This window comes from Cottoperca gobio, chromosome 15 (assembly GCF_900634415.1).
Source record: "Cottoperca gobio chromosome 15, fCotGob3.1, whole genome shotgun sequence".
Lineage (NCBI taxonomy): Eukaryota > Metazoa > Chordata > Actinopteri > Perciformes > Bovichtidae > Cottoperca > Cottoperca gobio.
This window is the reverse complement of record NC_041369.1, coordinates 4520275-4545264: the sequence shown is the minus strand read 5'-3', so window position 1 is coordinate 4545264 and position 24990 is coordinate 4520275. Positions and strand designations below refer to the sequence as shown.

At 42.5% G+C, this 24990-nt stretch overlaps 1 protein-coding gene across 1 annotated transcript; it reads left to right on the top strand.

The window, feature by feature from the left end:
- The first annotated feature begins 1362 nt into the window (after positions 1 to 1362).
- Positions 1363 to 24660, top strand: btaf1 (BTAF1 RNA polymerase II, B-TFIID transcription factor-associated). Its single transcript, XM_029450566.1, has 38 exons — positions 1363 to 1801; positions 2684 to 2807; positions 3087 to 3201; positions 3813 to 3956; positions 4734 to 4933; positions 5878 to 6002; positions 6780 to 6909; positions 6993 to 7061; positions 7274 to 7363; positions 7448 to 7543; positions 8947 to 9123; positions 9356 to 9496; positions 9650 to 9774; positions 10302 to 10422; positions 10577 to 10681; positions 10884 to 11033; positions 13062 to 13204; positions 13371 to 13545; positions 13662 to 13865; positions 14195 to 14615; positions 15790 to 15974; positions 16088 to 16244; positions 16938 to 17047; positions 17257 to 17458; positions 17632 to 17780; positions 17935 to 18087; positions 18383 to 18504; positions 18961 to 19128; positions 19316 to 19393; positions 19483 to 19612; positions 19706 to 19847; positions 19976 to 20106; positions 20570 to 20692; positions 21013 to 21165; positions 22051 to 22262; positions 22368 to 22527; positions 23356 to 23526; positions 23620 to 24660. The coding sequence occupies exons 1-38, from the start codon at positions 1788 to 1790 to the stop codon at positions 23758 to 23760; spliced, it is 5556 nt and encodes a 1851-aa protein (XP_029306426.1). The 5' UTR covers positions 1363 to 1787; the 3' UTR covers positions 23761 to 24660.
- The last annotated feature ends 330 nt before the right edge of the window (positions 24661 to 24990 follow it).

The window sequence follows — 24990 nt, the reverse complement described above, 5'->3', positions numbered from 1 at the left end:
TTTCTAATTCAAATTCTATGCAGCTGCTCTCTGCAGCGATGCTTTCATAAAGCCACATACAATATAGGAAATGCAACTCTGTCATCAAACATAGTGTAGCACTGTGATGATTGTATCAAGAGATCAGCAGCCCAAACTACATTTGGTAAAACTAGGCATGACAACAATGAGTACAATGTGAATATTCATATGCTTAGTAATGTTAAAAACACAGTTCAGAGGCTGTGGATGTGTGTTACTTTTGTTCTGTTTTTCAAATACATTCAAAAGCTAAAAGGAAAACATCAGAGATATCAGAGGAAGTATGTCTGATCTGATAAACTATTAAAATACAGTTGTAAGGTGTTTGTATGTGTGTGTTCAGTGTGTGTGTTTGTATCTGATAGGTGTACTCAGAGTCACGCTGTCATAGTGGTTGTACAATGAAATACAAAGTGTATTTTCTTTTCATATTGCAAATACTGGAATTATGAGATGCCAGCAATACAACTGTTCTATCTGAAACACTAAGCATGATTCATCTTTGCTGAATGCCACTTGTTTTTTGCCAAAACACCATTCTTTGCGATTCTTCACTCAGGGCCATGGAAAAGGCTTCTCTATTTGAAACGGACAAGGTAACTAACGATAGAGGCAGCAGTAGACCTCCCGTGTTCTGATTTAGTCAAAGAAGTCTGGTGGCTTTGAAGAGAGCATAGATAGCGGCTTCAGTTAATTGGCAGAAAAGGCTGTCTGACAGCAAGGTAAAGCAGTGAATTATTCTAAATACAGTGTACACTTAAATTATATTTGTAGGTGACTGGAATACACTGCTTTGCTTCCTGCTGATACTCCTGTCTGTTTCTCCAAACTGGGGGCGTGGCGACCACCATCTGACACAGACTATGGATAAGTACCTCATACAACCCCACTTCAAACAATCCAAACTATCTCTTTAACCTTATTATTCAGGACCATGCTCAGCACAGGGTTCAATTGCAACCTTAACTTATAGTAACTGAATAAATGTAACAAAATTGAAAATTATTGTTTGATAAATGTCATGCAGGGGGTGATGTCATGCAGGGGGGTTAGGGTTAGGGTTAGGATATATATATATATATATATATATATATATATATATATATATATATATATATATATATATATATATATATTCAAGAACACATGCAAATCAGTAACATTGTACATTTTTATGTTGTGCAACAATGTATCATTATTGAGAAAATTTCAACTCTCCCTTTTCGCTTTTTTCCCTTCCATTCGTTTCCTCTTTTAACGTGCATTTTGATTGGCTCTGCCTGATGCCTCTAACCAATCAGCCTCCGCCTGCTATGGAGGAAGGAATAAATGCAAGATGGCTCCTCATATAAAAACAGTCTTCTGGGTCGCCCTCGGCGTGCTACAAAATAACTCTTTACACCTAATTAGGTTAAGATATTTATCCGCTAAGAGTGCTGAAGGGTAATTTAAGCTATAGATTGATATGCGTATGGTACTTGTCGATATTTTGTGGGAGAAGATACCGAAGATACAAGAGGGACAACTTTGAAGCCATAAATTGGTGGTGAACTCCCTCCGTTCGGTAGACAGTTGGGGTGGTCATTAGCGCACAGCCTGGGCCTCAGCTAGCTAGCGGTAGCTGCTAACTAGCTTATGACTTCACCCTGCTAACAACGTTACAGTTATCCGCCGCATTGGAAACGTTAAACAGCCGAAAGGAAAAAGTCTCAAATTACTGGTTGCCTGTTTAATGTGGGGCGTGAAAGGCCATACAATAACGGGCTATGGCTGTATCAAGGTAAGAATGGCTTTCGCCTATGCGGACTATGTTTTATCTATACCAATTAGCTGGCTAACCTGCTAGCTTTTGAGTTGTCAAAAGAATGGCATGGCGACGGCCGCCTAGCCAGCAAGCTAACACAGTGTAACGGTATAGTGTAGCGTAGTCACTATTCGTGGCACAAGTTTGCAGGCTGGGCACAAACTTAATTGGGACTCGTGTTTACTGCTTGTGAGATAATGTCAGTTAAAATTAATTTCACATTTTAGTGATTCACAGTCCTCTGCTGATGCTCTGCCCTAAAGTCATTTACAGATTACCATTAACGTTATTGTGAAGTTTGGTCAGGAAAGCAAGTTTGCATTGACCACCTGTGTAGTTATATTAATGTTGATAATCAGAACAGGGACAATGTTTAGTGATACAGTGCATATTTTAGCGCACAAACATGCCAAATTGCAAGTGTTTGCATCCTATCCTCGATGCTAATATTGTGTTAATCTTTAACGTCACTAAACATGCTAGATAATACTTGTCTTAATATTGTTTTGATGTTTACTTCGCTTGTTATTTTCTGCTGTGTTTGTTATGATAATTCCACGTGGTGTCTGTGGGCCGCTTTGCTGAGCAAAGCAGACTCCTCTGTAGTTCAGCTGAAGTATTAGTTGTACCTGGGGTCACGCCCGTACATCTCTAATCCACTCTACTTTATTAATAGACTAATGATCTCAGCAAAGACCAGGTTTATTAGACAGGTTACCTTGGTGCAAAGTCAAACAATTAATAAGAATTGTACTAACTGTTTTATCCATACAAATAAATGTCAGTCTGTGGTGTTGCTATGCATGGTCTGTAATGTTTCCATTGACCTTGTTTTTGTTTATTGTCACCTGTCTTTAGACTTGATCGTTTGTTCATCCTGCTTGACACCGGAACAACACCAGTAACCAGGAAAGCAGCAGCCCTGCAGCTTGGAGAAGTGGTCAAACTCCACCCACAGGAACTAAATAACCTTCTATCAAAGGTGTATTTGATGGCTTTTTCCAAACTGCCTTATGAGCCTCATAAAATTATATCAACATGGCCAAATTTCAATATTGATAACAGTGCAATAACAGTGTAATTCTTGCTGGTGGATCAATGAGCTGTCTGTGCCATATTAGCACCTGGACTGAATTTTGTATACGATTCTGACCTTGTAACTAACTAAATGCACTTTTACTTGTCTCTTTATTTCTCTTTTAGGGCATAACATTTAGGTAATGCATGTAGTATATTAAATCTATTATCTGTCAATTGCCAGGTTTTGACCTACCTAAGGAGTCCCAATTGGGACACTCGAATAGCAGCAGGCCAAGCTGTAGAGGCCATTGTAAAGAATATTCCTGAGTGGGACCCGGCGCCCAGGCCTAAAGAAGGTGAGCTTTTTTTGTCAAATTTAATTAATGTTAAGCTGAGGCATCTGCGACAAATCAAACACTGGATTGCCAGTTGACTTTGTCTTCCCTTTAGCATCATTTTGCTCAGTGCACAAATGTTTACTTTGGGTTCAGTTACAATATTTGGTGTGTGTGTGTGTTTCCGCCCGTGCCGTTCTACCTGGCAGTTAAAAGATGTTGCAGAGAACTTGGAGGCACAAAATATGTGAAAGCTCAGCCTATTTGGATACAGGGCTAACTGATAACCTGCAGGTGTTGCTGTTCAAACACATAATGCCCTCTGTTAGTGCCCTGTATTGTTGAGCAAAATGAGTTATCACAGAGACCGCATTGGTAGTTACAATGTACCTATGGTAACAACATCCATGAAAGCATGCATCAGTGTTTTAGAAAAGCTCTCAACAATGTCAGACCTCCATTTTCAGATCCATCCATTGTGAAGACTATTTTTTAAAAAGTGCAGTTTTGTTGGCTGGAAAACACAAGCTTGTTCTTGATGAGAGGCACGAGTGTGGACATGACCTCAGGTTCATTAAGTAGTTGGAGGGACACGTGCAGTTCATGAGACTCTTTTTGTTTCTCACTTGTAGAGCCTTGTGAAGACTTGTCTCCAGAGGACTCCTCTTGTGACCGGTTGAGTTTCTACCACTTTGACATTTCCCGCCTCCTCAAACACGGGGCCTCTCTGCTGGGATCTGCTGGGGCTGAGTTTGAGCTGCAGGATGACAAAACTGGTTTGTAGTGTTTCTTAATTACTTGTTTTCTTTAGATGCAATTACATCCACACTGTTACACTCTCACCCACATGCACACATATATATGGTGGGGGGGGATGCATTGTGTTCATGCTTTATGTAGATTGTAACTTGTGGAAAGGAAAATAGTAACTCATTTGAACTGTTAATATAAGAGTAGGGTGGTTAAACTAATTAGTTATAGGCAAAACATTTTTGGGACACTGACTACAGGACAGCTTTGTTTTTGATTGTCAAATTTTGAGTCTGTACTTTCCAACCTGTTTTTGACTCGAGGAAAGGGATTCTGTCTGAACTAAATGTACTCCCTCTCCCTTAAATCACACACTTTTGTGTTATAAAAAAGGTTATTGCCTAATACTGGACTACAACAGCACCGCTAATATATGGTTGATTCTGACACACAACAAACTAGGCTTCTTGACCACAAATTTGAATAGGGAAAGCTGCTCATCCGCATCTTTTTCATTTGAAGTCCTGCAGTCTGTTGTTAATCAGTCGTTGCTTCTCTGTGATCGGATTTTAATTTCTTGTTCAAGGATCCCTTGTGCTCTTGAAGTTTACTAATTTAGCAAGTTAAATTTTCAGATCTATGTATCCTACTGTTCTTGAATTAATTTGTGGTCCCAGTCCTAATGGTGTTTGCCACCTTGCTGCATTTATCCCCCGACTGACACTTTTGGTTACATAATCAGTATTCCTGACACGGGTACAATGTAGAGTTTTCCCCTGATGGGCTGTCATTTCTTTTCTCAGCTGAGATGGACCCTAAGGAACGTCTGGCCCGCCAGAGAAAGCTTCTTCAGAAGAAGTTGGGTCTGGACATGGGTGCTGCTCTCGGCATGGACACCGAGGAGCTGTTCAACGATGAGGACCTGGACGATACCTGCCAAGCCAGTGATCTTGGAGCCCAAGGCAGCAAAGCCGCAGCTGGATCCAGCTCTCGCAACCAAGTGGTGGGTCTCATTTTTGCCTCTTATCTTTGGCTCTTCATATCTTCCAGGCCTGTGTGCCTTATGTATTGTGAGTTGCTGTATACATTTCAAGTTAGTAGAAGGCATGTAATGTTAGTATTTCTGTGTGGTAATACAATATAATAAACAGTTCCTTTTTTTATTTATTTATTTTTATATATTGTGTCCATATGTAGGATGTCAAACATGCCACTGGTAATAGTCATCTTGACCAGGGGTTTTCAAAGTCTGAGATTCTGGGCCATCCCTCGGACAACGCTTGGAAAAAAGCGCCCGCGCACCTCCCTTAGTTTACTTGTTTAGTTTCGCTCAATACCTGGATGCTTATGGGATCGTAATTATGTTCTTTGATCCCATAGGCCCTCAACAATTTAGCATTTATACCCTAATATTGCTGTTTGAAATGACTTCAGACGTCACAGAAGGTCTGTCCAAAGGCATTTAATTGTTTCGGACTCTGAAAGTGGGAAAAACAGTAAAATTCCCCAAAACTAATTTATCTCTTAACAGGCTCCAACCAAATATACACATTTAGGCTTTTCTATGTGATCTTCTTTTTCACTTCCATTCACTGAGCCTCCCCTGAAACAGTTCGGAGCCCCCTGGGGAGGCCTGCCTTCCACTTTGAAAACCTCTGATCTAAATGTTTGTGACTCATTGGTAGCTGCACTTGAACTGGGAGCACGGGGCTCCATACACTGATGGACTGCAGAAATTCCTACATAATATAAAATAAAGAATATGACTAGGCAGGGAGAAGGAACGCCTCAAAGAAACCGCTGTTTATTTAGAGTAGGAGGTTAGATGTATTTACTTGAAGTGATGCAGCACTTAGAGGTGTGTGTGTGTGTGTGTGTGTGTGTGTGTGTGTGTGTGTGAATATCTACATATCTACCTACTCCACTGTTTGTTTTCAATCCATCAAGGCTGCTGAGTTGATTGACTCAGAGTTCCGACCAGGCATGAGCAATCGTCAGAAGAATAAGGCTAAGAGGATGGCCAAGCTGGTGGCCAAACAAAGATCCAGAGACATGGATCCAAATGAAAAGAGGTAAGATTACGATTGCTATATACCGGCAACAAACGAGTATATTATATTTATCGATTCATCTGCAGGTTATTTTCTCAATTTTAATAGTTGAGTTTATAAAATGGTGAAAAATGTCCATCACAGTTTCAGTTTTGTCAGCCCAAACATTTTCAGTTGAATATGATATGAAACGGAGAGAAGCAGGAAATCTGTTTTTGAGAGTCATTTTTCATGCAAAAATGGCATTTCAGCTCTACAACATGGCTGGTTTGATTATGGCTGGAGATTTTGATCCATCTCTTATTGACAGACCAAAGTAGAAATCATCATTATTTTTAACAATTATACACATGGGTCTATTTTACATCATATACAACCAAATGTGTATTTCATACCATCAACATACTTAAGATTTTCAATCATTGGACCAATTTATTCCTCCGTGCCGGTGACCGCCATGGCCGGAGAACTTGTATATATATTTTTTTTTTATGGGTCGCCTGTTGTCCCATCCTAGTGAACACGATATCTCGGGAACGCTTTGAGGAAACATCTTCAAATTTGGCACAATCTACCACGATGACTCAAGTATGACCTGATTTAGAATTTGGGGGGAATAAAGTTCACTGACTTCACAAAACATGTTTTTGGACATAATTCATATACTAATTATGACAATTTCACACAAATGTCTAATAGGATAAGGGTCAGCATGTAACCTGCAACTTGACTTGGTTTGTGAGGCTGTAATTCTAGTTATATGTGAAGTTTGATTGCTTCTAATGTTTCACCCTTTAGTAACGATAGTTTCGAGGGCGAGCCTGAAGAGAAACGAAGGAAAACCACCAATGTAGTTATTGACCAACCAGCAACAGAGCATAAAGTCTTAATTGACAACGTTCCAGATAGCTCCAGTCTTTTAGAGGAGGTAAGGAATTAAAAAAACTATACAATAACTCAGTGATGGGAAGTCCTGGTGATGTAACGGATGTTTCATTGCTTTGTCTTAAGATACACGAGTGGCCTCTGGAGAGCTTCTGTGAGGAGCTCTGCAATGACCTCTTCAACCCTTCATGGGAGGTAAAAACAAAGCCTTTGAAATGACTTAATTTAGCTGATATTACACATTTGAACATGCTGAGGTTAAAGGCACAACCTGTCATCCAATTGTAAACAAAAGATTGCCAACAACACAGTAAAAACCTGCTTACTAAGAACTCATTTTACCCCATTTGTATATTACCAGTGCAAAATAAATGTCAATGAGTAAAATTGTATGTGGTTGTTTACAGATTCGTCATGGTGCAGGCACAGGTCTTAGAGAAATCCTCAAGTCCCAGGGTGCTGGTGGTGGGAAGCTGGTGGGAAGCACCGCAGAGCAGGTATATCTTCATCGTCAGGCCTCATCCTCAGGTTCTTTAACATTTCTGTGAGAATGAAATGTGACATAAACTGTTTGAATTCAGATGTTGCGGCAGCATCAGGAGTGGATCGAGGACCTGGTCATCCGGCTGCTGTGTGTCTTCGCTCTGGACCGCTTTGGAGATTTTGTATCTGATGAGGTGAGCAATATATCAAATATATTGCGGATTATTCTACGTGGGATGTAGTTGATGACTATATCGCAAACATCAAGTACAAGTTTTCACGTCATTTTTTTAAGCTGCTGGCACGGCTGGCATGATGCTTGCGTTGGCATTTCCTGCGCGTGTGAATCTGGAAGGAAGCGGGGAAAGATCCTGGAGAGAGCGAAAGAAGGGACTCACCCAAAGCAAGTTTATACATGTTGAGGTTGGAAATGTTCAATCACTTAAAAAAACCCTAAAAAAAACAGTGCCGAACACTACAGTCAGACTAGCCACTCGTTGTTTTGCGGTACGTATTTATTTTAGACATTACGGTGAGAGCGTATATTATGACATTCTGATTAAAATTTCCAAAACATCTTTTATGTCCTATAGGTTACCTGCTGTGTTCCCTCTTAAGTTCACATTAGACTAAAATGATCACGCTGGTATCATTAAAGGGTTTAATCAAACTATTATCTTTTGAGAGAAAATGTGAAAATATCATTATATAGCCTAATGTTGTTGAGTTAAAATTATCCTATGATTCTGGTTCTGCTTATCGAGTTTGGATCTTATCGCTTCTTGATTTCGATTCTTTGAGGGGGTTGAAAGAGGTCACTTGCTTATTTGACAGAGAAAAAAACACGTGTAATTATATTCACTTCATAAGGTTTATGGAACCTGTAAATTGATTGCATGCAGTTTAATTTTGTTATACATTTTTATGATTCAATAATCCTTTCACTACTTTTTTTAAAATTCACAAGTTAGTTCTGATTGGTGCAATTTGAGATGTTACATTTTCCCCCGGTCTCCCCTACTGTTGCACTAAAACCTGCTGAAGTGACACAGACAGGGTCCAACATACTGCGGGCAGTAAATGCAATCAGCCAGCTGCACGATCGTGCCACTGCTCGCAAAAGAAAAAATATAATTCAAATAATTTTCCAGAGCTTGCTTCAGAAGCGACACACTGTCTTCGCTTTGCTCTGCCCAAGTCTGTATCAAAGTCCCGGAGATGTGAGTACAGGGTGCGTGTGAAGACGGGCGGGCTTCTTTACTTTATAGAGGAAATTGCTGTCAATATAAACAAAATACGAGTTTCAAGAGGAAAAACATGCGACTGGGTCGAGTGATTGTGTTAAAGGAGTAGTTATACGAGTTAGTTTGGAGCGAGGTAGAGACGCCGACAGCAATCAGCTGAGCAGAGAAGAGAACCTGCGGTCCATGGCGCACAACCTTCTGTTTTCGTGTAGAGACTAAACAAAATGTCATTGTGGAGCTTCATCCAGTCCAGAGAGCACCAATGTGCGCGTGTAACCGATAAGCAGAACCGAAAGTCTTTTTTTTGTGTTTGTTTTTGTATCCTAATATATATATAAATCTCTTTTTGCCAGGTGGTGGCTCCTGTCAGGGAGACGTGTGCCCAGGCACTCGGTGTGGCCCTTCGTCATATGAATGAAACTGGTGTTTCTATGATAGTAGATGTCCTGCTGAAGCTGCTAAAAGAAGACCAATGGGAGGTCCGTCATGGAGGCCTGCTCGGGATCAAGTATGCGCTGGCTGTCCGACAGGTACCACCTGTTCTGTGTGTGTATGCTTAGCTGCTGAATAAGCATAGCCGGGTTCTACAATGTATTTGATTTGAGCTCCATATGGTCATGAATATAAATTGGTGGGGGGGGGGAGCAAATCTGTTTGGGGAAAAAGTTTGTCTTGAAGCATATGTGCTCCTTGTTGAGTGATGTCACTAAAAAGGCCATTTTCTCTGATCTACCCAAACATCTCTGTTCCTTTGTGTCTCAGGACCTGATCTCCGTTTTACTGCCCCGGGTTCTCCCTGCCATCACTGTAGGTCTACAGGACCTGGACGATGATGTCAGGGCTGTGGCAGCTGCAGCCCTCATTCCTGTGGTGGAAGGCTTGGTACAGCTTCTGCCTAATAAGGTCAGAGATGCAATAGTAGTGGCTTTTTTTAAAAACTATATCCTCATCAAGTTTCAGTTGACATCTGTCACCTGTAGGCAGTCATTTTTCACATTGTCCTTTCACATTGGAGTTCTCAATTTAATTGTCAAATTATGTGTGTGTGTCTCTCAGGTACCCTATATTGTGAACACGCTATGGGATGCTCTTTTAGACCTCGACGATCTCACTGCTTCCACCAACAGCATCATGACATTGCTGTCATCGCTGCTCACCTACCCGCAGGTCCGCCAGAGCAGGTCAGTCCCACGGAAGTAAACTAAATAAAGGCTCCTGCCTCAGAATCATAATAGTTAATGATGGCAGATTCTAAAGAGACACTATGCTGGGATTTAGACATTTTTACAATACACTTATTAGAGATTTTATCAGATATTTGGATCTTAAGTTATCAGAGAAACAACAGCAGCCAGACAACGCCAGAGAAACACAGATTGAAAAAGAAAAAGAAATTAAAGCTTTATTCAGCATTTTCACCAGTTTAAATCACCGGGTTTGTTTTGGAGAGGAGACCTCTGCAGACAATTCACCTCTCAGTTATACAACTCCCAATCAATAAAGGCATGCTAACTGAGAAGTTAAGTTCAATGGTGGTGAAGACCACAACTCCCGTGATCCCATGCTACTTCCCGACAGTCTTTTGTTAGTGTTGTGATTGAGACACTCCTAGTGGCAGAAAATGACATATTATGAGTTGAGTGTAAGCGCTTTTGTAACGATACGTCTTGCATGGCCCTTCCTTGACACACTTTGTCGTTCACTTTAGCATGGAGCAGTCATTAACTATCCTCGTCCCTCGGGTTTGGCCGTTCTTGAGACACACTATATCATCAGTAAGACGGGCAGCGCTGGAAACCCTCTTCACGCTGCTGTCTAAAGCTGATGAGGTAAAGTTGACTAAGCAATTGGATATTCATGTCATATCTGACAAAGTACTTGTCAATCTTAAACCGGATTTAAAAAAACAAATAAATAAATAATCAGAAATGCATAAATGGCCATATTTGTATTCATGCCATGTTTTATTTATTTGTTCTTCAGAGCTGTGCAATTTGGATCAACCCCATACTACAAGATATGCTGCGGCACATGTTCCAGTCCTGCATACTGGAGAGCAATGAGGAAATCCTTGAGCTGATTCAAAAGGTTTGTTGCATCATCCACACTTCACCTCTGTGGTAAAATGACTAAGATGGCCTCTGTTTGATTACTGGAAGCAAGTGAAACAATACAGAAATTTCATCCAATTCCATAAATAAAATAAAGATTTGTACTCCCCTTGTTTACAGAGGACCTTTTGTTTTTGCCGTATATGGATTTAGTCTTGATTTTGTGTGTCACTGGACAGGTGTGGATGGAGCTGCTGTCTCAGGCCCCACATCAGTACGTGGTGGCAGCCAGCTGTCCATGGATGGGCGCCTGGCTCTGTCTCATGATGCAGGCCTCACACATTCCCATAGACCTGAACATGCTGCTGGAAGTGAAGGCCCGCTGCAAGGTTGTACACTTAATTCATAGCTAAATTAGACTGAGGAATAACTATTGTTTTGTTGAGCTATTCTCAGCTGTTCTTCTGCGTTTATGGTGTGTAGTGACTGTCCTCAAATGCAAACTGATGCCCCATTCAAAGGACAATAATATTAAGCTCTGTTTTTCCCAATATTTAATGGCTGTACATGTTGTACTAAAAAATATCAAATAATTAAGTTTTGGCCTTAAAATGTCAGTATGACATAAGTCAGAATGGGAGGGCATTTCTGTTGCAAGTTGTCTTCAAGACATCACACAAAACAAATTAACCAGGCTGAGGTTGCTAGGCGACAGACAGGGTGAAGGTAACAGAAGCATCTTACAGGCCTGGCCTGCATGTCTCTGAGGCAGAGGAGCTTTAGCAACCACAGTCTGGGGGAGGAAATAAAAATATAACGGAGAAACAAGTAACTAAATGGCCCGTTTGTTTAATGAAATGGCGCTGAACTCTGAAGGAGGACGAATGCGTTCCCCATGCACATTCATTTTCTGTAGGCTGACAAACGAGCAAACAAGATGCAGCAGCGAAACTTGTGTTCTTCATGTTACCTTGTGTAGTTTGTCATGATTTTCGAGGAGACTACCGTAATTTTCGGACTATAAGACGCACCTGAATATAAGCCGCAGAAGCTAAATTGACTGATGTGTACATATATAAGCCGCACTGGACTATAAGCCGCAGGTTTTTAAATATTTAATTACCATATGTAAGGGTTCGTGCACAGAGGGGATTCATTAATCCTCATCTTCGTCTTCTTCCTGCGTACTAAAACCACCAAAGTCCTCATCTTCAGTGTCGGAAACGAACAGGCTGCAGGGTTGCTTCGTCAGCCACTCTCCTCTCTCTTTCGATGTCGCTCTCAAAACCAACGAACTCCTCTTCGTCACTGTCGGAATCGAACAGCCTCTGAAAGGCCTCAGCTGTGGCGGCGTCCTCCTCTTCATCACGCAGCATTCCAGCCTTTCGGAACCCGTTGGTGATCGTGGATGTTTTAACACTCCTCCACGCTGTCAGGATCCACTCGCAAACTTGAGCGAAAGTTGCTTTTCTCATGCGACCAGTTTTGGTGAATGATTTATCGCCACTAGTCATCCACGCCTCCCACTGAACAAACTGTCTCGCTCTCGTAATGTCCGTCTGTCTCTTGTACCACTCGCGGTTCCACTTTTACTTTTGCGCGCTCTTTCCCGGCATCCGGTGGACTGTAACCTGTAAAATCCATAGATTTAGGAATTCCCCTAGTGGCCGTTAGCTGTAAAAATCCAAAGATTAGCCGCACCGTTATATAAACCGCAGGGTCGAAAAATGGGGAAAAAGTCGCGGCTTATAGTCCGGAAATTACGGTACGTTTTTACTTCTCGTCATGATTTCAATGCGCATGCAGCGGCAGCCTGACGTAGGCAGACCATGTTTACCATCAGGCGAAGTATCAAGGGAGTGAAGTAACAAAAAAAACATACTGTAGTTTTAAAAATGTTTTCTGTTCATTTATGAAAGTCCCCAGAATTAACACTAAGCGGACTACTTGATTACTATGGCTTGGTAACCGGAGGGTCTCCGGCTCAAGTCAAGTACAGAGTGTGGACTGGTACTTTAAGACGTACCAGTTCACCTCCTGGGCACTGCCGAGGTACACCCTTGAGCAAGGAGCCGGACTCCCCGCGCACTGTCTAGTAGCTGCCCAATGCTCCCAATACTAGGATGGGTTAAGTGCAGAGTCTAAATTTCACTGTGTGACCATTTAAAAGAGGATTCTAAATCCTCCATTTCCATATAGGAACGATTCTGTCTCCAGCTTTGTGATCCGTTCGGTTGATCGAGCTGTTGATGGACCATCTGTACTATTGTGTTTGAAGAGAAAACATTTTTACTTTAATGATGGCAACAAGGTGCTTGCTACTTTGCAAAGCAACATTTATAATGCCACTTGAAATGTATGTAGTTAAACTTTTTGAGCTGATGTCTGTAACAATTAATGGTGTGTTGATGCAACAGGATAAGGCTGGCACAAAGGCGCGTCAAGGGACCATTCAGGTGAAGGAAACGGTCCAGGAGTATATAGCGGGTGCAGAGACGGTAACAGACGACTTGGTGACAAGGGACTACGTAGTGGTTCGTTCGCGTCTCATGGCTGCCAAGTAAGTTTTGATCGTTGCATTGTAAAGAAGGAACATTTAGCAGTCCTGGTCTTGAAGTGAACTTCTGACGATTTCTCAATAAAACATACAAACCTAAATATTCCGATGAATAGTATTTGAACAGTTCTGACAGCGTTTCCCTGCTCTTTGTTTCTCTGTAATGCAGATTGCTGGGGGCTCTGTGTAGGTGTATCTGTGACCCTCAGGTCAACGCTGCATCTCAGGAGATCCGACCAGCGGAGTCTTTAGGCCAGCTGTTGCTCTTCCACCTCAACTCTAAGTCTGCCCTGCAGCGCATAGCTGTGTCTCTTGTGCTTTGTGAGTGGGCTGCACTGCAGAAGGTGAGAAGCTCAGACACTGAGGTTTTATTTTTTTACTGTGGATTACAAATTGGACCCTTTTTTTTTGGATGTAGAATGAGCATAACATAATTGTACTTTTCCAACCTCTCTTTCAGGATTGTCAGGTGGTGTCAGCCATAGTGCAGCCTCGTCTTCTGGCCATTCTGTCAGAGCATTTATACTACGATGAGATTGCCATCCCCTTCACACGCATGCAGAATGAGTGCAAACAGCTAATTGCGCTGCTAGCTGATTCCAACATAGACCTGCAAGACCGCCTCAATTGTAGTGTTTTCACTATTGATCAAGCCAATGAACTGGTAGGTGCACACACACACACACACACACACACGCACCCCCACACACAATCATAGGCTGAGCAGTGAAGCCTATGCTGATGTGCCAACAACTACAGTTCATCGAATAGCCACTTGAGGCTGGCGCCACAAGAGTCAAGTTCAATAGACCCCCATGTTAAAATGCCCAACTGGTATGTTTTCTGTCCAGGTCTTTATTTCCTGAACGGACAGCTCTGGTAATGGGTTGATACCCAGCTGATTCTCAGCTTCAGAGGTCAATGGATGTTGCACTCTGCCATAGATCGCTCCTATTGCAGTCACTCACTTTCTCCCCCCCTCTTGTTCCCTAGGTAACCACCATCTTTACAGAGTCAACAGCGTGTCTGAACGTGAAGTCCGATGAGTGGCAGGCACTGGACAGTAAACGACAGCAGGCTCAAGCTACGGTGATGGAGACCAACACAGAATGGCTGCAGCTGCATCTGCGCGTCCACATGTTCACAGCCTGTGCGGCGATTAACCTGCAGGTGCTTCCCGAAAAGCTCAACCCACTGGTCAGGCCTCTGATGGAGACCATCAAGCGGGAGGAGAACACCCTGATCCAGGGATATGCTGCTTCTTTTATAGCCAAGCTACTGCAACAGTGTGCTGGACGATCGCCGTGCCCCAACCCCAAGATCATCAAAAACCTCTGTGCCTCGGCCTGCGTGGACTCCGCAGTCACACCCTCATCTGCTTGCCCCGTACCCCCCACACAGGAAAATGCCAAAAGTAAGAGATGTTGAAGCTTGGGACATTTTACGCAATGTGTTGTCTACCAGCTGGATTTCAAAATTTGGTTTTCATCGTCATTTCAATAGGGCTTTGCCGAAGAGGTCCTAGCTTGATTCATAACGTTAACATTCTAAAGTATCATTTAAATGTGGTATTTGTGCAGATGAAGATTCGGTTACACTAATAATGTTACTATTATTCTATTTGTAGAATTGGATTCCAGTGGTGACTGCGTAGTATTGTTTCCAACTCTTGTGATCAAAACATTCTAATAACTCGAGTGTTGAGCACAAAAGCCAACATTCTATTGGAAAAAGTTGGATACAATAATTTCCAAAATCCACAACATAATTTTATCTAACAAAACAGTCGGCTTCAAACCATATTTATGGAGTTTAGCCTTCAAAAACAACATTTTCAATGTGGTTTAAAAAACTGACTCGTACAGGCACGTAGCTGTATTAACGGGGCGGTCGAGCAGCAATCTAACCATAAACCATAAAATGCAAATAAATACCAGCCTGACTTCATTCAGCGCAGTAATAGAAAAACTACACAAACTTGTGCTTCAGAGTACCACCAGAGGAAAAAGAAGACTTTCGCTCGTCTTTCATCTCATAAAAGCTGACAAAATACTGAGCAACTGGCTGGTAATCTTATAACTAGAGTTCTTCCTCATCCTGATTTTAGGGTGTCACTCTTCTCCTTCATGTTTGCCCAAATGTAGGTTACCTTGTGAGGCAGCTGGATATACGAGATTGTGACATCACGCATGAGTCACAAGATTGAGAGAATAGCCACCGCAGTAGAAACGGTATTGCAGAATCTCTACCGTGGAACACAGTTCTACCGTTGCACGGTGTATACCGACATGTCGCCCAACCGTAAACCGACAAATCACTTTTATTTAGATTGAGGATTTTGTTCAAGGATGTTTTTTCTTGATGACGTCTGACGGCAGACATTCAAAGCTTCATTCAAAAACATCAATGGAAGAGTTGAATGTGTAAAAATAAAAAAGCATGTGTTGTCTTTCCACTGACTTATAAACACAACATAATGTATTTCTGTATTTGTCTAAAAGTACAACAGCAACCTTCCAATAATGATGTCAACATTGAAGTGCTGGCTTGCTTCTGATCATATTTCTCTCCATGTTTCACTACATTAGGCAGTGGGTTGGAGAAAGAATGCATGCATCACACTGTCAACAAAACCCGAGGCATCATCACCCTGTACCGTCACCAAAGGGCAGCGTTTGCCATCACCAGTAAGAGGGGGCCGGCCCCTAAAGCCCCAAAGACCCCCACCACCGAGCTTCCTCCTGGCAGCACCATCAGCACTGATAATGATGAGGTACAGGGGGCTACCAAAGTACTTTTCCCTTATATTCAGGTCATATAGACAACAGGTTGGGTTTTTTTTTTAATGCATGTATTTATGTGCCCTTGTCTGTCTTTTATTTTCAGAGTAAGAAGCCATTTCTTATTCAGAGACGAGGGGCAGAGTTCTCCCTGACAACTGTTGCCAGGCACTTCGGTGCAGACTTCACCAAGTCGCTGCCATACTTGTGGGAGAACACCGTGGGACCACTGAGGACAGTAGTGACGGAACGTCAACGTATTGGTATGTTGATCAGATATTCATCTTGGATCGACATTAAGTAACAGATCTTTAAAAATACATGACCAACTGGTGATTGACTTGTAGACTCTTTTGCCTCAAATGGACTTGAAAGCAGCTAACTGTAGCATTAAGATGTCTTATGATTCATAGCAAAGTGAAGCCACTGCAGAATTGACTTAAGCCTGCATTCTCTCTCATAGCCAGCAGGGGGGGTGAATCACCATGGTGATCAAAATAAGTCGAATTGTATAGAAGTCTATGAGAGAGTCACTTGATTTATTACTTTATAACTATTTTAAGAATGAGTTTATGGTCTCAATCTCAAGCTTCAAGTCTTTTTCAATGCAGTTGTTAGTAAATTATGGTCCCACGCTTTTCTGTTCATTGTAACATTTTTGTTGCCTAAAGTGTCTTGTTCAGCGTTTGGTTGTGTTTTGCTCCCCACTGTCATTTCTGGTTCCAAAATGGCAAACTCAAGGCTTCAAAACTGTATAAAAGAAGAGGATGTAGTCACTGTGACCTCGACTACAGTCTGTTAATAGCGCAAAGGTTGCATAATATCTGTATATTGATTCAATTAACTTAATTTCAACAAGAGAATTCGCTCATTATCATCCAGGCCTCAACGTTTCAGGAAAGTCCGGGATGTTTGTATTTAGAACTTTGAATCATTTTGTCTATTGTGTGTTCCAGATAGGCAGGTCCAGCTGGAGAGGGGGGACGCTGCAGCTCAGGAACTGGTCAACTCTCTGCAAGTGCTGGAAGTCATGGCTGGGGCCATGGCTGCTGAACTCAAGCCTTTGGTAAGACTGCTGATCCAGACCTGTGTACTGTACTTTTATACCAGCATCTACTCAGGCCTAACCATTGATTCTAATCTCACCATATGAAGATTTAACATTTAAATATTGTTGGAAGGAGTCATTTCCACAAGAGGTTCATGAAGATATCTTAAAACCAACTATTAAAAAGCAAGCAAATGATCGACTGTCTCCCCCCCCCCCCCCTCTAGCTCCTGGAGCACTTACCCCATCTGTTCACCTGCCTGCAGCACCCGTACACGGCGGTGCGTCACATGGCAGCACGCTGTGTCGGCGTGCTCAGTAAGATAGCAATGCTGGAGACCATGAACAGTCTCCTTGAGTGTGTACTCCCCTGGTTAGCTGCTATTGATGACTGCACCAAACAGGAGGGCTCCATCGAGGCTTTAGCCTGTATCCTTCACACAGTGACTTCACTTTTTGATTCTATTTTCTTAGCTAGCACAATATACATGCATTCTGTAACTGCTATGCAGTAATGCTATTTTAGAACTGGTGTGGTTGTTAAGTGCGCATCGGTAAGAATAATTTCTCTACAGTACTGTCCTTGACTAACATCTCTCCAGGTGTAATGGAGCAGCTGGACGTGGACATTGTACCCTACATTGTGCTGCTCGTAGTGCCGGTGCTGGGCCGTATGAGTGATCCCAGTGATAGCATTCGTTTCATGGCCACACAGTGCTTTGCTACACTCATCCGCCTGTTGCCCCTGGAGGTAGAGCACACGAACAGAAGGCTAAAATGTGTTTTAATACAAAGTTTAGAATGCAAAACAACTCAAATCATTCTCACTCACCATTACACCAATAATACAATGTCACTTCCCAGTGTTTTGTCGCTAAGAGTTTTTTCCCCCCGTTGTCCACCAGGCCGGTATACCAGACCCTCTGGCAATGTCCGCTGACCTGATCCGCCAGAAGGCCAGAGAACGCCACTTCCTGGAGCAACTACTAGATAGCAGAAAATTGGATAACTACAAGATCCCTGTGCCCATTACGGCTGAGCTCAGGAAGTACCAGCAGGTGTGTGTGTGTGTGTGTGTGTGTTTACATTGCTAGCTTGCAGCATTTAAAACTGAGACACTGAAAACAAACAGTTTTCTTGACGGGCTAAATTTAAAGCAGTCGAATGGCGATGTGGTACGAGTGCAGGTTCCTTCTAGAAAAGTTTTCGACAAAATGTTTTCTCACTGTTTTCCGGTAATTCAATAGACAGTGGGTCAATATGAAATAACCACGTCACTCTGAAACAAACTCCAGTTATGATGGCTAGATTTCTTTAATGTTTATTTTAGTGAGGGTCTTTGTCATCTTGCAGGACGGAGTGAACTGGCTGTCCTTCCTGAACAAATACAAGCTGCATGGGATCCTGTGTGATGACATGGGCCTCGGCAAGACACTGCAGTCCATCTGCATTCTGGCAGGAGATAACTTCCTCAGGTAGTCCAAACTGCAGCATGCTTTGTTTGACTTTCAACTCAACAGCGTCGGCACAATGACTCGCCTCCTGTCACTCCACACACTATGAAGCAACATCACTCGTATGATTGTTCCCTATGAAGTAAATTCATAGCTTTTAGAACATTTATCATTTAATAGTAAAGGTTTGTTTGGAGGGATAAAAAGGAGCATTTCCATCAGAATGTTTATGTAAAACATTGTGAGTATGAGAAGGTCTCGTGTAATATGCTATTTGTGAATGACCACAACGAGCCTGCCACATGCTGTGCTGTCAAACAATACATGAAGCAGAGTTTGAAAGCTCCAACAATCAGTGAGTTGTACCAGTTTCAATGCACTCGTTTGATCTCATTTTGATCCTTGTTCTTAAAAACACTTTAGTGTTTGAATTGTTTTGATGTTGACTCCATCGTCATCGTACGTTTGTCTATTCAGGGTACAGGAATATGCCAAGACCAAGGCAGCAGACAGCACCCCCCTGCCCTCTCTGGTGGTGTGTCCTCCCACACTGACTGGCCACTGGGTGGATGAAGTGGGCAAATTCTGCAGCAAAGAGTACCTCAACCCACTGCACTACACTGGGCCTCCTACAGAACGAATGCGGTAAAGCTTAGTCAGACTTAATGACCAGGTGAAAAGCCTGTCAGCAGACACAATGATTTATGTCCTCGCCCTGAAGGCGTTGGACTGAATAAGTCCAGTAGAATAAAGCTGTTCAGGAGAACGAAGCGCTTCTTAATGTTGCTTTGGATTCACGCTTCACCTAAACAAACCTTTTACTTTTTTCCAGGTTGCAGCACCAAGTGAAAAAACACAATCTTATAATCGCCTCTTATGATGTTGTACGGAATGACATTGACTTTTTTAAGTGAGTGTCGTTCTCTTTCCGTCTTTGTGTGTTTGGAGGCAGGCGCTCAGTTCTTAACATTAACTTGATTTTTCTACTTGTCTACTTAGAAATATAAAATTTAATTACTGTATCCTTGATGAGGGTCATGTCATCAAGAACGGGAAAACCAAACTTTCCAAAGCCATTAAGCAGTTGGCCGCCAACTTCAGAGTCATCTTGTCAGGAACGCCCATTCAGGTGAGGTCGTAGCGATGTGACTGTTGAACTTTCTTATTTCCCTCGTGTGAACTAGTCGGAACATGAATGTTTTTCCACTCTTTCTCTCCCCAGAACAATGTCCTGGAGCTCTGGTCATTGTTTGACTTCCTCATGCCGGGCTTCCTTGGAACAGAACGGCAGTTTGCGGCTCGCTACGGAAAACCAATCCTGGCCAGCCGCGACGCCAAAAGTTCCTCACGGGAACAGGAGGCGGGTATGTACATATTGCATTTTATTTAAAATTTTTCTAACTGTATATTTCCTCTCCTAACATCCTTTTTCTATTAAGAGGTATAGTAAGACTAGGACGTTAGCTGTGCCTAATATTGTTTTGTCCCTCAGGTGTCCTGGCGATGGAGGCTCTACATCGCCAGGTGCTACCCTTCCTCCTGAGGAGGATGAAGGAGGATGTCCTACAGGACCTTCCTCCTAAAATAATTCAGGACTATTACTGCAATCTGAGTCCTCTACAGGTACTTGTGTCCCCTAACAACTATCGAATGTGCTATCCCAGTACCCACAGGCAAACGTCAGTATGAAAATGCATAGTCTTAGCATTGATATATAATAGTGATCTTATTGTTCTAAGGTCTTCTATTTAGAGTAGCTAACTACCTGATTCGTACTTCCTGCCCCATCGGTGCTGCGCATATGCAACTCACCAGACGAGAAAGAAGCGAGATGGCTCACTTGTATCGTTAGCGGTTTCCACCATCAGCTCCGGTAGAAAGGATCTCTGCATCTGAAATGGATGATGGAAGTAGCTAATGACTGAGCTCTGCTTCTTTCTCATCTGTTGAGAATTGCACATTTGTTTTAATGATGGGACAGTGGTAACTAAGTACATTTACTCAAGTACTGTACTTGATAGATATACACACGCACACACAACTCTACCGTGGTGTAACAACGTGGTATGCTTCTCACTACCTGCAGGTTCAGTTATATGAAGACTTTGCAAAGTCTCGAGCCAAGGCCAGTGTGGAGGACAGCATCTCTAACACCGATACAGAAGAGGAGGAGAAGCCCAAACTGAAGGCCACCGGCCATGTCTTCCAGGTACAGTTCTTTCTAGATATTATCTTGTGCGTGCATCAAATGTAAACCTGCTCTGAAACACTGGTAAAGGTGCCTGGGAGACATTTTTGTTTACATTCTGGGTTTTTCCCCAATATGCAATGTGTGTATCCTTGAGGTCTGACGAATATATTGAATACCTTTTTCTTTTTTATAAAAAGAAAACCTTTCCAAAGAGCAGATTATTGGTTTACGAATCAAAGCATTAATTGTAAATACTTAGTGTACGCCCTTATTTCTTACGGATGCTTCTCATGACCATGCAGTAATGGTTCCCTTCATTCCTACCATCTTTCTTCCAGGCGCTGCAGTACCTGCGGAAGCTGTGTAACCACCCGAGTTTGGTCTTGACTCCGCAGCATCCGGAGTACAAACGCGTCATTGAGCAGCTCGCAGGTCAAAGCTCCAGCCTGCGAGACCTTCAGCACGCGCCCAAACTCTCGGCTCTCAAACAGGTAATGTGCTGGGAAGTCTTTTAGATCGGCGACATTACATACCTTCTGCTTGTGTGGGCCGCCGTTTGAATTGCGTCTCACATAATCTATAAAAATAATGTGCATTTGGTCGTTACTTTTCATGAAATGTTCATTTCTTTTACTTCATTTTTAATGTTTAATGCAACTAATAATAATAATAATAATAATAATAATAATAATAATAATAACAAAACTATTTGTATAAAACAAATATTGTGTAGAAAAAGGGAAGATTTAAGAAAAACCTTTAAGGAAATGAATAACTTGTAAGGTCACTTGGTTCAGGTTTAAAGCCTGGCAGCTGAGTTCTGTACAGTCTGGACTCCATTAAAAAAAAAATAATAATAATAATAATTTTGGTTCAGGCAAATTAAAAGGCTGTTACCATAATCTAGGTGTGATGAGATGAAGGCGTTTAAAATATTCTGTCTCTAAAGGTTGAGGTATTGTTGAGATATGATTGCACAAGCCTTTGTGTTGTGCTGCTCAAAACCTCAAAACTTAAATTACTGTCAAACGAGAAGACACCAAGATCCTTTGCAACAGGCTGCCATGGGAACACATTCCTGACCAATCGGATGGTTTGCGCGTGGTTAGATCTATCACGCTATCGTCTTTATCGTAGGATATATTGACATGACCTCGGACATTTTTTCTGACCTCGATATTGCCTGTTGTGTTTACATGCGTGTTTGTTTACATGCCCGAGAGTCCATTTTCTTTCTTTTTAGGTTGTGTGAGTTTATTTTATTTTTTGCCATTTGAAAGGATGTACTTACATCATTGTGCTATTATCATATCGGTGAACTGTGCTGTTAACATCCCACTGTCTCATGCTGTGGCGCTGATGTGTTTGTTCTTCAGCTGCTGTTGGACTGTGGCCTAGGAAGTGGAGGGGGATCGGACGGCGGCACTGAGGCTGTGGTGGCCCAGCATCGTGTGCTCATTTTCTGTCAGCTCAAGAGTATGCTGGATATTGTGGAGCAAGACCTGCTGAAACCCAAACTGCCCTCCGTCACCTACCTGAGGCTGGACGGCAGTGTGCCGGCCGGCCTGCGCCACTCCATCGTTTCCAGGTCAGCAGATTGATTTAGAACCTCGTGCTGCTTGTTGTTGAGTGCGAGCTGCCACCAGAAGTCCTGTTGTTCTCCCTGACCTTTCTCTCTCTCTCTCTCGCTCAGGTTTAACAATGACCCATCCATTGACGTGCTGCTGCTGACCACCCATGTGGGAGGTCTGGGTCTGAACCTGACGGGTGCGGACACCGTGGTGTTTGTGGAACACGACTGGAACCCCATGAGGGACCTGCAGGCCATGGATCGTGCCCATAGGATAGGACAGGTACATGCAGCAGAATACAGGACACACAGCTACATATGCCATGTCATGGACATGGTATATGTATATCTCCTCCATATATTTTTTTCTAAGATAACAGTTATGTGACATCTTAGAGGGCTTTAATTTTGATATTCAACTTCAGAATGTCCAGCTATTGTCTGAGTGACAATCTGAGGCGGTCTGCTGTTGTGAAGTGAAATTGTTCCGTGGAAATTAAAATGTTCTCAATGACTGAGGGAGAGTACTGTCCGAATTAATTATTTCACACTTGAAATAATTTTTTTTCTCTGAAATGCAGTTTGATAACATTGTCATTCATTTAATTTATGATGCCACAGAGTTTATGTCTCCAGCTCAGTTTGTACATACAGATACAACTGATCAGTTTACTTTTCTCTTCGTTTTGCAAATACTGGAAACACTGAGCAATAAAATACAACACATGTTTGTTCCCCCTGACAATTTGTACTCTATTTTTGCAATATGCTCATTTACGAAATCCCATGTTGAACGATCGAGTATATTTGATATATCTTACTTTGCTCTTGTTATTGGGATATCATCCATACTGTTTGCAGTTAGATCATCTGCTTTGCTAAATTCCAGTTGCCTTAAGATGACACTAAACGCAGGAAGCTCCTCCCCACACGTAGGATGTGACTTGTTGCATTATTAAATATGTCCTTTGAACAGCCTTGGATTGTGTGACGCTGCTGCTCTTGTCTGAAACCAGTGATGCGAAAGTGTCCCAAGTGAAATTAAATTGGCTGTCCTACACATCTAAAGACGTCGTGTTAACATCCATCCTGGTGTGTTTGTGTCGTGCAGAAACGAGTTGTGAACGTGTACAGGCTGATCACACGAGGCACGCTGGAGGAGAAGATCATGGGTCTGCAGAAATTCAAGATGAGCATCGCCAACACCGTCATAAGCCAAGACAACGCCAGCATGCAGAGCATGGGCACAGACCAGCTCCTCAACCTCTTCAGTCTCGACAAGGTGAGAATGAGTAACGAGGCAGCTTTGCTACTTAGATGAGCCAATCTGCCAAACTGAATTTTATTTATTTTATTGTATATAAATGTGTTTCAGGGTGAGAAAGGTGAGCAGTTGGCGTCTACCTCAGGAAAAGACTCCATGAAGTCTGTGCTGGACGGCCTGGGAGAGTTATGGGACCAGCAGCAGTACGACACGGAGTACAACCTGGACAGCTTCATGCACTCCCTGCAGTAGCACCGTACGAGCCCTCGCCGCCTCCATCTGCTGGCCGAGCAGGACCTGATCAGAGCTGAGGAGCCCCCTACTGCTGCAATGATCTTCCCCACCCCCACACCTTAAAGAAGATGACCATAAGGAGTCACTGATAACTACACATGTCCCAAAGCAATAACTCAAACACAGCCAAAATAAGAACTAAAATTCTATTTAAGTGCTTAGATATGATGAGACTATATTAAAAAACATTATCTGATGTTTGTGAACATGGTCAGACATCCCATAATTCCTGGTTGAGAGCAAACGGCCCCATTTAGAGCCACTTAGATATATCAATATAATGGTGTGACGATGACAACTGCGCAAACCATGTTGCTTTACATCATCTCCATTAGTTGCCGGCAGCATCACCACTGTACAGTGATGTCGCTGTAGTCTCCCAAGCATACAGTGAATCATAGTGATCTTTTATAGTAACGGCACCAGGTGCTACTTTCACAGCCCGCTTCCCTTCTTCCACGTCGCATTGCCAGAGTAAACGGTGTTATTACCCCCCCACCCCTCCATCACAAGGTCTTAAACGCACTGCGATACCCAGCCACCCTGTCTGACTGATGGATACAAACATGTTTTTTGTATGACAAAGGGAAATGTGAGCGAGTGCTGTGTGTGTGTGTGTGTGTGTGTGTGTTTGTGTGCAGCTCCAAATGTGCCGTAACAATGACCTGGGAAAGCACTGCACTTGAAGCAGCATTACAGAGACTGACCACGGGGCCAAGCTGAAACCTCCTGAAATGTGTCACCAGTATTTTAACAAAAAAAAAAAAAAAAGAGTAGACTTGTACATATTTCTGTAATTGCTGCTTTTTGTTTATTATTGTGGAATTGTAATAAATTCTACAGACTTTTTTTGAACTACATGGCTCATCTCGTTTTCTTTGTCTGTGAACGATGATGGCCAGTAGATGGTGTTGTACATCCAAGAAGAATACTGATAACGCATGCATATGGTTACATTAGTCTTTTTGAAATAAACCAGAATACATATTTAAGGATCATGAACTGCTTTATTGCAGCAGCACACTGCAAAGGAAAAGGTTAAAAAAAGATGTGCACTTTTTTGGGCTTTCCCTTTTCTTCTGCAGTACAGCTGAAGATGGAAGGAGAGGGAGAGGAGATGATGCAGCAAAGAGCCACAGATCAGATTTTGAACCAGGCCGCTGCACTAAGGGTTCAGCCTTAGTGCAG